General features: G+C 37.8%; 1 protein-coding gene across 4 annotated transcripts in view; it reads left to right on the top strand.

Moving 5' to 3' along the window:
• Window positions 1–15,950, top strand: part of VPS41 (VPS41 subunit of HOPS complex) — a 112,278-nt gene extending 96,328 nt beyond the window's left edge. For all 4 annotated transcript variants that reach the window (XM_063325581.1, XM_063325583.1, XM_063325582.1 and 1 more), the window contains 7 exons: window positions 113–167; window positions 1,750–1,890; window positions 3,416–3,552; window positions 11,529–11,628; window positions 12,442–12,486; window positions 13,921–14,000; window positions 15,594–15,950. In XM_063325581.1, the coding sequence (XP_063181651.1) occupies window positions 113–167; window positions 1,750–1,890; window positions 3,416–3,552; window positions 11,529–11,628; window positions 12,442–12,486; window positions 13,921–14,000; window positions 15,594–15,674 (639 nt within the window). In that variant the 3' untranslated portion in view covers window positions 15,675–15,950. The remainder of the gene's footprint in view (window positions 1–112; window positions 168–1,749; window positions 1,891–3,415; window positions 3,553–11,528; window positions 11,629–12,441; window positions 12,487–13,920; window positions 14,001–15,593) is intronic.
• Window positions 15,951–16,251: the final 301 nt, after the last annotated feature.

Genomic DNA, 16,251 nt, shown 5'->3' with positions numbered 1-16,251 from the left:
GCAACTTCATGGGAAAATATCTTTAAGCCTCTTGCAGCATTTGTGATCAATAAAATATCATGTTACATGGTTCCCTGTATTCTCTTTCCCTCCTCCCTTCCCTGAAATTCAGGCTCTTGAGATCTGCCAACAGAGGAACTTTGTAGAAGAGACAGTCTATCTTCTGAGTAAGTAATGCTTATGCTGATAAATTACAATGTGCTTTTAATCTTGTTATAAAGTTTATGTTGCAAAGATATATGATGTATTGTCTAATATCGTTTAACACACTTTCCCAAAGACAAAGTTGGTACGCAGTCAGTAGAACCAAATAACATGATTTAGAAAATAAAACAAAGCACAGATTATTCATATGATGTCTTAACTCCATATATTGTGTTACCGCGTTTCTGATTTGGTGTTTTTCTGGGGCTTTGGAGGTGTTGGGGTGCGATGGGGAGCAGGTTGGGGGTCAGTATTTTTGAGACAATCTCCGAGAAGAATAATACTGTCAGTTTGAAGAGAGGAGAGAAATAAAACAAATATTTTATTCTTAATACATCTCAGAAGCTTAGTATTACAGTATTATATTTTGCTCAAGTGGAAGATTGGCTAATGTTTCCTTTTTTCTTTTCTTTTTTTAATAAAATTAATTGTAAATTAACTCCCCCAGCAGGCCAGGGAATCTGCCTTTGAATGGGAGGCAATGTAAGACTAAGATTTTTATGTATGTTTCCATATTAGTCATGAATCAAATGGAAAGTGTTTTTTTTCATCAATCTTTGTTACTAAGAAGAATGTTTTGTGGGCCATTTGAGAGCAGAGTTGGATTTACTCATGGATTTATTTAAAGAATAGTTCAGCCTTTCCGCTATTTCTTCCTTTTCCTTCCTCTCGTTTTCCATGGGTGTATCACAGAATCACAGAATGGTAGGGGTTGGAAGGGACCTCTGGAGATTGTCTAGTCCAACCCCCCTGCCAGAGCAGGGTCACCTAGAGCAGGTTGCACAGGAACGCGTCCAGGCGGGTTTTGAATGTCTCCAGAGACAGAGACTCCACCACCTCTCTGGGCAGCCTGTTCCAGTGCTCTGCCACCCTCAAAGGAAAGAAGTTCCTCCTCATGTTGAGATGGAACTTCCTATGTTCAAGTTTGTGCCCATTACCTCTTGTCCTGTCCCCGGGCACCACTGAAAAGAGCCTGGCCCCATCCTCCTGACACCCACCCTTTAAGTATTTATAAGCATTGATAAGATCCCCCCTCCGTCGTCTTTTTTTCCAGACTGAAGAGACCCAAATCCTTCAGCCTTTCTTCATAAGAGAGGTGTTCCAGTCCCCTAATCATCGTGGTAGCCCTTTGCTGTACCCTCTCCAGCAGTTCCCTGTCCTTCTTGAACCATGTGAAGCTTCACTGTATTTACTGGAAATTATGAGTGTCCATGAGGGCTCTTTATTTCATGTCACGGTTTACATGCACATGCTCCCCCTTATTTTAGATGTTGCTGCAGTTCAGGACCCCTAATGTGACCCAATACATTCTTAAGAAAGGCTCCAGGTCCTAGTCCAGTGAAGTGCTCCAAGCGCATGTTTGGGTTATACTGATTGCTCTGGGATTTGCATTCCTACATCAGATTAGATTAGATTTGATCTTGGTTGAGTTCGACTGAGGCAACTTCACAGTTATAAAATTCATATTGAAAGAGCTTCTTAAAGCCCTGAGCATCGATAAGCATTTAGGATTTATAATCTCTTTCCATGTTCTTTTCCTTCTAGGCAGAATGGGTAATAGCCGCAGTGCCTTGAAGATGATAATGGAAGAGTTGCAAGATGTAGATAAAGCTATTGAATTTGCTAAGGAACAAGATGATGGAGAACTTTGGGAAGACCTCATTTTATATTCTATCGACAAACCACGTAAGTGGGATGGTTTCTCAGGAGACTTGTATGTGTATTTCTTTGTGGAATGCTATTGCAATTAAAGGATTGAATTATCCACTTGCATGTTAGTGATGGTGTTTATGGACAGCCAGGGAGGTGTTCTGGTTTGTGGAGCACGACATAGCTGTCCTACCGTGCAGAAAAACTTCCAGTAAGGCAGCATGTGGGCATGCTGCAGAATGAGTACTTAGGGTTTTAGCATTTGGCTAAGCTCTGCATAGTTATGTCCTTAATGACAAATTAAGGGGAGAATGGTGCTTTCAATTTGGCAGAATGAGGCTTTATTTTTTAGGCAGCTTCAAAACACAGTCTGCAGACTTGATGAGGATGTTGTGTAGCATGTTTATTGCAGCTCCTTCCCTTTGAAATTCTGAAAATTTAAGAACCTACACCTTTCTACCCCTCAGTAGGATAACTAATTTGTTTTGTTTTGCTGGTACAAAGGTAAGATCTGTAATGATCACTGCATTTTGCCTTTCATCCATGGTATGATTAGCTACTCAAGTTTAAAGTTTAGATGGAATCAGAAACTGACAGAATCTCATAAGCAACATTGGTTTTGTTCAGGAGGCAGATTCAGAGGAGTTAATGTGACTGAGAAATAGAGAACTATTTTAACTATCTACTCCATTAGTTTTGCAGCTTTAAATCAAGGCTTTAAAGTCTCTCTTGGGATCTCTTTTCCGAAGGATTGAATGTCTTGTAGAATTAGTGTCAGAATACGTATCTTTTCATCCCTTGGCCGCTAATTCTGACAGGAAGAAGCAACCAAAATTTCTGTTACTCCTTCAGGAGTTCTCAAGTTGCCCATACTTAGATGCAGTCCATCACTAAAAGTGATGCTGCAATTAATGACATCTTTAGAGCAAAAGGGATTCAAAGCATATAAAATTCTCTCATACGCAGAGCATCTGCCCATATGGAGGGCAACTCCAGTGATATATTTCTCAGTTTTGGGAGCTGAAGAAAAAACACAGCCTTGAGTTCCTTCTCAAGGAAGCCAAATCCTTCTAGTATTTTGTTTATCCAGATGCATTTCAAAAATCAAAAGACGTCTTTTGTGCCACTCTCACCAATGTTTAGAAACACTTTGGAATTAGTGAAGTGCTGAAAGTTTGTTTTTAAACCCTGGAACTGGGAATGGAATAGTCACATGATGTAGTTAATTTTCTGGCTCTATTTGCTCGAATGCCCATTTTATTGAATTGAAATGCATTATTTACTTGTGGGTTTGTGCTGGATACTGTTTCCCCTTTTTGGAATACCCTAGAAGTTCTGTGAATTGCCAAACTGTAGCTTCCTTTCTTACCCAAAGGCCTGTATCCGAGTAAATACAGCTGCAAAAAACATATGAAGGCTATATAAAAGAGGCTTGGTGTTGTCTCTTAGTAGAGAACTGACATAGAATCATCCAGAGCCTGTAGCTTGTCACCAAAGCATCCTTTAATCATGTATTTTGCTGGACTTTTTTCTTAATTTCTTTGCCTCTTGGTTTTAACAGCTTTTATTACTGGTTTGTTGAACAATATTGGAACCCATGTTGATCCCATTCTTTTGATCCACCGCATTAAGGAAGGCATGGAGATTCCTAATTTGAGAGACTCACTAGTGAAAATTCTTCAGGACTACAACTTGCAGGTAAATGTTGCATTCTTCCTGCGATAGTAATTTTCAGAGAGACAGCAAAACCGCTTTGCCACTGAGCAGCACGAGAAATGGCTTTCACGAAGGTTTGTTCATTTTGTTCAGACATCTGTCATAGACACTGTGGGTTGGCAGAAAATTATAACAAAAAGGGTAGAAATTTGTCAAGACAAATAGCGTCTTCCCTTGATGTCTTCTAGCACTTCTAAATCTCTCCCATGCTGTCATAAGCCTGATGGATAAGTAGAACTGGAAAGATCTTGGGTGATTCACACTATTTCATACTGCCTGACTGCCCAATATTGGAAAGTCTCATGAGCAGTACTTTTCATTCTGTTCCATATATGAGGAGGCAGAACACAACATACACTCCCTAAAACATTCACCAGGTATTACAGGCATATGTTAAGTGTCATACTAACTAAAGGAAGATGAACTTTTAAAATCAAATTCATGTCTGTTGGGCTGAATGTGTTGACGTCTGTGCATTTAAAAAAAAAAAAAAAAAAAGACTACTCATTGGATTATGGGAGTTCTTATCCCAGCATAATTATACAGACTAGTTTCGCTGTGCATTTGAAGGAATTAGAAGAAGCGTACCTTTAAATGTTCCTAAAAGTAGCAACAGAGAGAGTTGCATTGCATACTTTAAATCTCCCTGTTACCAAAGGAGGCCCAGACTTGAGTTCTCTGTGACACTGCCCTGCACCCTTCTACTGAGAGATGTAAGGATATAGCGCAGTTTGAATGCTCCAGGTGTGACGGTGTGGAGTCCAAGAAAACATAGCTCAATAAGAAGCCGAAACTCCAATTTTCTGAACCTCATAAACATTTGTTTCCAATCTGCTATTAGTCTTTGGACATCTCTTGCAAGTAGATAGGCTTGATGGTCTTCAGTAAAGGTCGCAGCTGGTCTTTTACAAATCAAGACTGTACCTGCTGGAGCCTTCACTGATGTCAGAAGTACTTTTAAAAAGCCAAGCCCGAAGCCTTTCCAAAGCTTGCTCTTTATTTTATTATCATATGTGCTTTAGGTTATGACTTTCAGTATTTCAAAAAAGCATTTTAAGTGTCTTGTTCTCCTGTGCACCCATTATCTGCAAGGAGCTACCCCAGATAAACAGATACATGTTTGCATATAATGTATGTTGTAGTATCACTTCCAGTTTTTTAATTGACTTCCTTAGAATCCTTCCAAAATGATGCTAGATAAATAGCAGGCTGCATTTAAACAGTTGCATGTTAATGTTGCCGCTGTCAGTACCCTGCTGCTTTCACTGCTGTGATCCTCCTGTTCCTGCATTCTCTTGAAATCGAAATGGAATTTTTGGTGTGTCTGCAGGTAGGCCGAGGAGGTGCCGTGTGCGTAGCTGCAGCTTTACACGTATGCAAAGTATATTGTGTGGCCTCAGACAAAGCTGGTGACATCATTAGGTCATGTTTTGGGAAGGGAAGAATCATTTTGTCTTCAAATACCTTTTAACAAAATTACTTTGGGATTAAAAGGGTGTATTTAACCTTCAGAATTATATCTAAAATTATTTGCTGCTAGCATGGAAATGCTTCGTGGATTTGAAATGAATTCATTTTGAAGTAGATTTGGATAGCTCTAAAATTTAGATCTCGTAGGAATAATAGAAATTAGGGAAGTTTAATGTACTTTGTGCTTGGCTTGCTTGTACAATAGCAAAACAATAGAGCCAAAAAAGAGGGACTGTTTTTCTTTAGAGAAATGTAAGCTACAGTTTAAAATAAGACTGTTCCTGAAGTGTTACAGGCAACATAAAGCGCACCATTTATGAACAGATGGTGTGTCTACACTGAAATTTAGAGATGTGATCACAGCTCTTGCACACTTGCCTAAGTAGCCTTAGATTGACAGGCTCAGTTTTTTATAGCAGGACTGCTTCCGCAATCAGTGTGTGCTTCAGGACATGGCTGGGACTTCAAGTAAATGTCTCGGTGGCCTCTCATTGCTGAGGGCAATTCTGCCCTAGCTTCATCGTTACTGCTGCCTCATTAGCTATATTAAAGCTAGCCTTTGGTGTGTTTGTATGATGTGAGGGTAGTGAGGCACTGGAACAGGTTGCCCAGGGAAGTTGTGGATGCCCCATCCCTGGAAGTGTTCAAGGCCAGGCTGGATGGGGCTTTGAGCCGCCTGGTCTGGTGGGAGGTGTCCCTGCCCATGGCAGGGGGGTTGGAACTAGATGATCCTTAAGGATCCTTCTAACCCAAACCATTCTATGATGCTATGATGCCAGGTCACACCTTCGCATCATGTTGTGTAGGTTCATGGTGAGAAGTCCATGTCCTCTATTCTGGCCTGGCACAACTCCTTGGATTTTGGTTAAAACTTCCTGATCTCTGTCACCTAATGTATAAGACATTTTGAATTTGTACAGCAATCCAAATTTCATTGGACTAGGACTTTCTGTAATTTCATCTCTTCAGATCTCAAGCTCTCTATGCACATAAATTTTATTGTTCACATTTTCAAAGGCAAAAAAGAAAATATCGTGCCAAGATACACCAAGGAGGTGTGCAGGTGAAGTTAGAACCTGTTGGTTGGCTTGCAAATCATTGCCTAAAACAAAAACTGCGCTGATCTTTTCATAACATTGACTCCCCAAAATATATTACAGTTATGCTGTTATATTATTTAATTGTGGCCTCCTTTTGCAAGCCCCCATAAGATTGTTTTATGCTTGTGTAAGTGTGCGGATGCAAATTTCCTATTAAGCTCTTACATTTCCTTAGCAGTAAACTTAACATTAGATGTGATTTGAAATATGGGTATGAACTAAAAGCAGTGCCTTTGACAGACTTTGCCTTTTTGAAAACAATTCTTTACATCCCAGCAGAACCAAAGTAATCAAATTGAGTGGCTGCCAAAGCATGCCATATGTGGCTTACAGTGTGCATTAGAGAATCCAACAAGGAAGTCTACTAATGCAACAAAATTTGTTGTAATTTTTTTTAAATCTGGGATCTTCCCCAAATAATTTAAATTTTTATTAATGTTGGCACAGTGCAGACTGATAGTTCCACTTTAATGAATTACCACCTATTAGATGAACCATTGCAACTGTTGTATGTGCTACTCTAAGATCACCTCAGCTTTGAAGTAATGTGGTTAAGTTATACCTTTGAAAAGGAGTTAATATCTGTTTGCTACCAACCAACCAATCATGGCACTAAAATAGGATTAGGTATTCTATTGGGTAAAAATAAAATGTAGATCACATGAGACTTTGTTCTTAGGCTACAACTTAAATTAAGTACTTCTAATTTACTTTTGCTGTGGTGTTACAGCTGTGCTTTGCCAGTAGGGATCTATTAAAATGCCTTATTATTCTTCAAGAACACCCATTTTTATTTTCCAACTTAAGAAAATGCAGTTTTTCCGTGATCTTAAAGCTGCTAACACACTTAAGTATTTTCCTAAACAGGAAAAGATTTAAGTACTGATTTAATTGGTTTTCAAAATTGGGATTAAAACTCCAAGTGATTATTTTTGTTCGTTTGTTTTTTCCCCTCCCCAGGATCACTTATTATACTATTTTCTCATTGTTATCATCTGAGTTAGTGTATTAAAACCATAGTAAATAATTGAGTGACACTGATTTATTGTAGTAATGAAAGTTTATTTACTGCTGAAATAATACTGATTTTAGTGTTTATATACAGTAACGTTCATAGACAACAAAGTTATGAAGACATAGGCAACAAAGTTATAGCTGTCAGAATTGTAACAGGAGTATTTACTAAGTAAAGTGTAGTCTAAAACTTTTTTATTATATTTTATATCTAACTCCTGAAATCTAGTTCCTTGGTGCCATAAATTTATAGATAAAATGGACCACAGACTACTTCCTTTGGATTTATAAACTCCTGAAGGTGTGTTGTCTTAAGGAGGAACCTGCTTATGTGTTAGAAATGACACGTTCCTAGCACATTTTTTATTTAATGACAAATAAATTGCCATTCTTCAGTCAAGATTCTCAACATAACTAAATACCATTCAAATCTTACGCAAGCTCACCAAATTGAGCCAAGTCATATTGATATCCTGAGAAAAGTTTAATAATTTTCATCTTTACTGCTTGCGTTTTAAAGTGTTTTCAAAGACACAGAATCAAAACTCAACTTTATCTCCATACAATTGAAAAGGTGTTGTCTGTGTAACTTTAATTTGGTTTCCACATGTAGACATTGCTTCTCTGAGACTCATACGGAATCTTGTTTCCCATTAGGAATTTATCAGTGCAGTTATTTTTAAAAACTCCCTTAGCCAACACAATTAGGGCAGTAGTGCTCTTACTTGAAAATTGTAGCAAAATCAGCATTTACTAGTATTGCTATGGAAAATATAAATTCAAGCTATTATTTTTTTTCAGTGAAACCAGCGCTACTGATGTTGTGTTTATGCAAGTTCTTTGGATTGAAACTCATTAGTCATATAAGTTTGATCTTAATGAAGACGACCTTTCTTAAATGTGGCTTTGAACTTCGTATTTGCCTTTTATATTCAGTTCCCTGAAAATTAAATTGAAAAAGGATATGAAGTGGTTCGCACATGCTTAAGTCTCTGGTAGCTGATTACACAGTGATCTTAATTTATGAATGAGGAATGCAGGAGCCTTTCTTAAAATAAGTCGTATAACCGTGCTCCAGGTTTCTAAAGCATTGTATCACACATCTCGCAGAGAAAGGTGATAGAAAATTCCCCTTCTTTGTGCCCTTGTGAGTTAGTTGTAAGCCTGTGACACTTTCCAAATGTATAAAATAGGTTTCTTTTCAGCTTCGGTCTATACCCGAGTGAAATTTTGTAAATGCTTGTGGTATTGGAAGAGATTTAAAGACCTCTCTCGTTTCAGAAAGAAATGCTGCATTTCTCGCCCTTTGTATGACAATCGTTAGAAGAAAATTTCAAAAGATGCTGTTATTCCAAGACTTGCTTTCCCTAGTTTTAACATAGAAAAGCAATTTGTTTAGATGCAGCACCTCTAGATTTTGTGGATTAGCCATTTTACTCAAATGTTGACTTACTAGTTTGCACTTTGATTGAACCCGCAGTAGCTCTGATGGATAACAGAGATTTGTCATTCATAGAACTCCCATCTCTCCATTCATAGCAGAGGTTATGAACTAAGAGACCCCGACAATAATCTGATGAATGCTGCTTGTAACAGCACCTGGAAAAAGTGTTGGATTTTACTCCTGAACATGAATAAGCTGCTGTTCAGACACCTTGGAGGCACTAGGGGGCGGGTGGCAGCTTGCACAGAGGGACATCTGCCTTGTGAAGACTAAAAATAAAATGTGCTTTTTATTGCGGTTGTGGTGCTTTTTGGAAGAATTTGGTTAATTGGCCTTGAGAAATTTAGACTTGAGTGCAAAGCTGAATCAAGGCAGGAATTTATTCCTAGAGCTTTGAGTATACCCTTTCAAATTAACTGCATACTTTAGTGTTTTCCTTTAAAGATAATGTTAGGCATTTGTAAATCAGGACTTTTTAAATCCAGTAGAAGTTTTTATGGCTTCTTATTTTAATTATACAGTACCATCTTCCCTAATATAGTCAGAAAATGAATGAGGATTCTTTTTTGCAATAAATGTTTTGATTTCAGCAGTTTTCATTAGTTCGGTAAAAAGCATTACATATGCCTAAAACTTTATGTAGGCGTGCCATGCTGTCCTGCTTGTGCTTACAATCACGGGCTTTTAAAGGGTAAAAAAAGTTCAGTTTCATCCTCTGAATCCTATTTCTTCTCTTCAGAAAGTGCTTTCTTTACAATTTATGCCTGATGTCAGTTTTAACTGGTTTAGCCTAATCTTAGGGAGCAAAGTTATATACTTCTCCCTCCTTTTAATGTAAAGAAGTTAATTCAAGCATTCTTTCTCCCTCTGTCTTACCTCCAAATTCCCTCTTCTGCTTCTCTTCCTATAACTCTTAAATTATCCATCTCATCTTTGAGCTCTTCAAATCTGTTTCTGCAGAAGTGTTGAGATTTATTACCTTGAGATTTGACAATTTACATTCTTCATTGTGACTTTTCCTCTTATATAACAATACCTGCCTACTGTATTCCATTTCTAGCAAAATAAGGCCTGACAAACAGTCATTGAACGTGGTATGGAAAAAAATCTTAGTGGAGTTTAAATAATGGGAGAAAGAGAGTGCACATGTCTTATAGATGTTTCTGCTTCTTCTATTTTTAAGGTGTCAAACAGTATTGAGGTTTTCCACTGACCTAATCATGTCTACTGTTTCCCTCTTTATTTTTCTTTTTTAAATGAAGCTTTCCTATTGGTGCGCTGTATTTTAAGTAGAAAATAGTAAATAATGCTCCCTTCTTCCCTTTGTATTGCTGTTCCGCCCCTCTCAGTTAACATGCTTGCTTTGCTTCTTTTACTTAAACATGGGATTTTTCATCTGCTTATACTGAGTGCAGCTAGCAAAGACTCCAGTATATAGCCAAGACGTCATCTGCTCTAAGTTATTTACCTATCTTTGGGATATAATTTACTGATTGAGAATATTTTGAATCAGGCAAGCACTCGTTCTGAAAGATAGTCTCATCCAATTGTCCTTGCAAAAAGTTTCTAGCAATTTTTTCAAGGCTAGTGACATTTTCTTATATTTAAATCAGAATTTACCATTCTCTGTTGCCCTTGGATAAAGTTGGAAAGGGAAAGACATACTCAGTTCCTGAGATTATCACCGATAAAAGTGATTAATTTTCTAAGTGTTTGTCTTGTAGAGCTGCATTCGGTTTCTGGTGCTCTGAAATGTTTTATAGCTCAGTGTGTCTAATACTGGAGAATGCCATTTACCCACTGATATGCAGAGTTTGAAATGCTTAAAGTGGTATTCAATTTTAATTTTTTTTAATGTATTTCAGATTTGCAGTCTTAACTGCATATCATTCTTGGCAGTGCGTCCTTATTACTTCACAATGTGTATGTGAGAAGTCAGGGTTTTGGACAGTGTTCGCCTGGCTGGAAAATCTATTATTATATTTCTTTTTACGTATTTGCATTAGCTGCATCTTGGCCTATTTCAGAACGCTCAATGTCTCCTGTAATGCAAATAATCAGGAGAAAGGATTGAACATGACCTTTTTATACCACTTTTTTGGTAGGGTTGTTCAGCTTAAAATTGATAGTGAGCCTCTTTTGAAAGCAGATTTTGGAGGAATTGTTGTCTTGGAAAACGAATTTCCAAACATCAATTTGGGAAGTAGAATTCCACAAGACTTACTTGGGATTGTCATATTTTCATACTTGCTTCGTTAATTATTGTGAATTAAGACTGTATGATTTTGACACCCTTGATTCCTTTTTGTGTTCCACAACGTTGTTGGGCAATGACATGTCAACCTAATGAAAAATATTAAATAAGAAGAAAGGGGGCTGAGAGTTTTGCTGAAGAGGAGTGAACTCTGGTCCTTTAGTTACTTTTAGGAACATTTAATGCTGCTTACTAAATGACACCTCAGCAGGAGATATGTTTGAACAGAATAACTTTTGAATTGCTGTGTTTATGAAGGTTTTATGATTACCAAATGACTTTCCTAAAGAAGACAGGAAAGATGGGGATGGAGGAAGTTCTAAATGGTTTGGAAACCAACTGTGAGGAGTGCTGTAAAAATCCCTCTCCTTGTATTTTGTTAAGACAAGCTTGTAGGAAGAAGATCATAATTTATAACAATAGTATATTTATAAAGGATTTGATTTTTTTTTTAAGTGTTTGGGTGTTGGTTTTTTTTTTTATATTGTTGGTTTTTCATTTAGGCAGAGGTGCTGCTAACAGGAGGTTCCTCCTTTCCCTCCTGTATAATAGCTTGAAAAGTCTTAAACGTTCTTTGCGTTCTCTTGGGCAGCAGAAACCTGGTGGAGACTTTCCAAGGTAGTTGCTATGCCCATCTATTCAACAACCGCTGTATTTTGTGTTCTTTGCACAACAGATCTTGCTGCGGGAGGGTTGCAAGAAGATACTTGTTGCCGATTCTCTTTCTTTATTGAAGAAAATGCATCGAACTCAGATGAAGGGTGTTCTAGTAGACGGTGGGTACAGAGGAAATGTGGTGACTTTGAAGGTTTTGAAGTCTTTTACTTGGTTTATAGACCCAAGCAGCATAACGGTCCATTTTGGAAGCTGCCCAAAAGCCTGAATATTGTACCGTATTTGTAGAGTGTAGTAGGATACTAGCTGCTTTCCCCTTTGTAAAGGAAGCACTTGTATCTCAAAAACTACAAGACCAGCATGCAGCTTTTCCTCTCGGACAGTTTCTCGTAGCCAGTAATGTGCTGTGTCCTGCAATTTGTCTATAAAGGTGAAAAATGCTGTTCAGTACCAACACGGATAGTCAGATAATAATGATCTGCAACCAAAGCAAAAGCTACAAGATAGTTTTCAGAAGTCACTGAAAATATTTTACAAGGTGCTAATGATGCATGTGAGCAGCACTGTAATTCACACCAGCTGAGCGTTAATGTCAAGAGGCAAAAGCTGATGGAAGGACAGAGGATCAGAGCTTCTGCTACAGAAAGCTGCAGAGAAATCAGGCACCCGTCCTGTGCTCCTTTTTTTTTCCATTTGCCTTGTGACTCTACAGCACCGATCCCGGACAGCCTCACTCCCGCAATCCTGCCATCATCAGAATCAGAAGATCTAAACATTTCTCATGCTGTTAAGAGAAATGCTACTTCAGTATTGCCCTTCAATTCTTAATAGACTCTGTTAGGCATCTTAAGTAAATACTTTAAGACCAAGCTTCATTTCTGTAATAGCAGTATGTTTGTGTCCGCTTTATGAAAAAGTGAACATGAATTTTGTTAACAAAGCTGTTACAAGTTTGTTTTGTTTTGTTTTTCCAGAGGAGAATATCTGTGAATCATGCCTGTCTCCAATACTTCCTTCAGGTAGGATGCTTTTCGAGAGGAGAACGAGGTTGTCTATTTATTTTTGGAGGAACTACTGTTTGCTTTTATTCATGGAAATGTGTAGTTGTCTCCCTTGGAAATCACTGTATAAATTTCAGACTCCTGTGCAAAGCTTACTTATGAATTCTGATGCGAGAGTAGAGTCTAATTTGAACTTTTTTTATTGCAGTAAACACAGATTTTCTTTCTTATTCATCTTTCACTTCTTTATTTTCTGTTTTGAAATACATGAAATGGAAGGCAACTTTTAATTCCTTCAATGTACGTATTCTCAGAGATCATTAGAACCACAAAACTAAGTTGTTGCCATCACATCTTCCCCAATTCTGTTGAACAACTTAGACTGAACTTGTGGATTATGAAGTTTTATGGAATATACTTTTTGTCCGAGTGGTGGAAGGCTCTTTGCTTCAGTCACTGCTGTCGTATTTGAAACAACTTAGAACAGACTGTAGTTTTAAAACATCGTCTAAACTTAGTCTTGAAACTAGAAATGCAGGATATTATTTTGAAGATGTACATTTGGCAATGCAGCTGTAGTTCAGAAATACCAATAGAGTTGTTGAGCATCTTAAGAAGAAATAGTTTTGCCAGGAGAATGTCTGACATGGCATCTTCAAATAAGAATATGTAAGACAAAGTATACATATGGACCTATGGTTTTTTTGCCAAGTTTACATAACCCAGCAGAATCTCTTACAGTTTTTTATTCTGGTTTCTGCTATTTTTCACTTAAATTAAAAAATAAAAATAACTATACCATCATCACATGCAGCAGCGTACAGACCAGAGCAGTCAAATGGTGATAGAAAACCTGGCAGAGCTGAATGTGCTAGTGCCTAGAGGTATGTATGTGTGTCGAGGGAATGGGAGCCAAGGAATCGAATGTGGATGATGCTGATGAGTGAGATGGTTATTCCTTGAATATGTGGATGCAGGAATCGAAAGGCACATCGTACCCTTAGACAGCTTCTTGTCAAATTTCAAGATCATGGCGTGCAGCGTAGGCGGTAGAACTACTTAATGGTCTGGTTCTCCCCGCATTAGCACAAGAATTATTTTGCTAACTTTTCTTCAAAATGGCTGAATTATTTGGTGATATTTTACTCTTCGCCCTCCCCACATTTAGCACGTAGCACATACTGAAATGAGGAAATTTCTGTTGAGAAGGTATACGGCATTTAAGCCACAGAATTAAATTGTCCTGTAAGTCCACCATTGGGACACATTACCTGAAACCATCACTCTGCATGGTTTGTATAAGTGAGCTAGAATAGTATGGAAATTAATTCGATGGAAATACATTACTCAATGTTTCTATGTGTATAATGGAATGCGGGCACATACTGCTGTGGTCACTGAATCCTTTGTTTCAGTGCCCAGTTGTAATGAATTTACTTTTCTCTTTCCCAGATGCATCCAAGTCCTTCAACGTGGTGGTGTTCCACTGCAGACATATGTTTCACAAAGAGTGCCTCCCAGTATCTAACACAGTAAGGAACTAGCTTAATCTCTCTGATACCTTTGCCAAAGATGAAAGGGCAAATTGTTTCCTTTTGTCAGCTGTGGAGAAGGGTATGGGTCTATCAGGAAGTATGATGTGATTAATGTAATTATTTGTGATGAAACCCATAGTAGTATGTGACTAAGGAAAGGATCTTTAGGGTAACTGCAACTAAAGCACAGCCAATTTAGAAAGAAGCTAGTGCTGTTTGAGAAGTATTTTATCACTTTCTGCAATCTGAATGTGCAGTGCAGTTTTGAGACATACAGGGAATACAACCTGTTTGATTTTTTTAGTATTCATTATTTTCCATTGCAGCTCTCACTTTAAGTGTGTTTAATTAAAGACAAGAATAAAGATACTTTCTCAAGTAAACCATATTGAATGATTCTGACCTGGAAGAAAAAAACCCACTCATTTCAGAGTGAATAATTAAATATCTTTGTAATCATCTCTATGCTCAGAATATCTTTTTCTTCATCACAGAAATCTTTCTTTTTTTTTTTCCCCAATGAAAACAAACCAAAAAAATAACTTACAGGTATAACCAGTTTTGAATTTAGGAGTGAAAGCATCAGCACGGTAACAAAATCACAAGGAAAATGGAATTTAAGCTTTTCTGATTCTGTATCTGTCTCTGAAAATGAGCATCTAGTGAAAAAATAACTTTGGTGAATCACTTAATCTGCAAGTAACCAAGCAAAGTGCTTGTAGCCATATGGTACAGCATGTATACTTAAATATGTTATTAAAATCTTAATGAATTAGATCATTTGCAAAGGAAAGCCCAACAACTAGGAAATATTTATTCAAATTATATTTACCACAAATTTTATTATTTGAAAAATAATCTAGAAGTTATCTAGCTTTCTCAGTTTGCTGGGAGAGTGATGGGACTGGGTAACTTGTCAGGTGGGATTTTTAAATATAACACAGATATTACGTGATATATATTCGATAGTATGTATGAATGCACAGGAATCTGTATATATCTGAGCCAAATTCTCCCCTGCTATAGTATTTCTTGGCCTCAGGTAGTCAGTTGTTTTACTGATAGTTGGTTACTGGTGACATACTGAAAGGAAAGTAATGCATGCATAAAGCATCGCACAGAGCTAGAGTAACTAGAGACGGGAGTAACAATAAACACATGCTTGCTATCAAACAGACAATATTCAGGCCGTATTTTCAGCTGTTGGAAATCTGTAGAGCACTATCCAAAGACAGAGCTGTGACTAAGACACCCAGTGGTCAATGGAGCCGACCGAGTGACTGACTTACTCTCTTCTTTATCTATGAAGACAATCAATTACATTTTTGACTCTGTATTTTTCATTTTTGTTGGGGAGGAAATTTGACCTTACTCTCCTGCAAGATGGTGGTAAAACGCTTGGAGTGAGTGGTGAGCTGTAGTGCTCTCTGACTCCAGAATAGCCTGCTTTATTGTGTTCCACTATATCGTCTTCCTACAGCTAGCCATGAATGTGTAGTGACATTGAGAAAGGCATTTTTCGTTCACCTTCCCACATTCTAACTTGGCTACATCTCTCTAAGAGATTCTTGTTTCCTTTTTAATTTCTAGGTATCTCCTGTCCAGTTCTGCAACATATGCAGTGCCAAACACCGAGGACCGGGAAGCGCAATCCTGGAGATGAAGAAATAGCAGTCCCCTAGTTCTCCATGCCAGTTTGTGACACCAACTCTGTTAGGACCATGCAGAGCCACTGTAGTTTCTGTTAGTCATCATTTCTGTATATAATCCTGATTGTGATTTAGTTGCTGTAAGTTATCTCCATCTGACTGAACATTTTCAGGAAAGAGAAAATGTGAAAATCTTTCCCTAGTAAGTCTTTGTTATGCAATTCACATGTTCCTTTGCTCGGCTTGTTACCTAACTCTGGAACAGAAAAGAGAAATAAAATGGGAAGAAAAAAACCAATTTGGAGATTTGTGCTTACTGTCGGTTACTGTGCTTTACAGTTTGGAGCCACATCAGGCTGATGGCTAGATATTATAAAGAAAGATTAATTGCTCTGAATTCAGCTCACCAAACTACTTTAGTCCTGATTTAGTCTATTAGTTTAACTTGAGACCCACAGGACACTGACTGCTTTCGGTGGAACTGCTTCAGGACTTGAAGTTGGCTGGGTGCCGACTCATACGTTAAATTAACAGTCTTGTTAACGGTTAATTCCACACACTGGCAATTTACCTTGGTTGTATGGTTACACATTCATAGT

This window comes from Chroicocephalus ridibundus, chromosome 2, assembly GCF_963924245.1.
Source record: "Chroicocephalus ridibundus chromosome 2, bChrRid1.1, whole genome shotgun sequence".
Classification (NCBI taxonomy): domain Eukaryota; kingdom Metazoa; phylum Chordata; class Aves; order Charadriiformes; family Laridae; genus Chroicocephalus; species Chroicocephalus ridibundus.
This window is presented reverse-complemented; position numbering and strand designations above follow the sequence as displayed.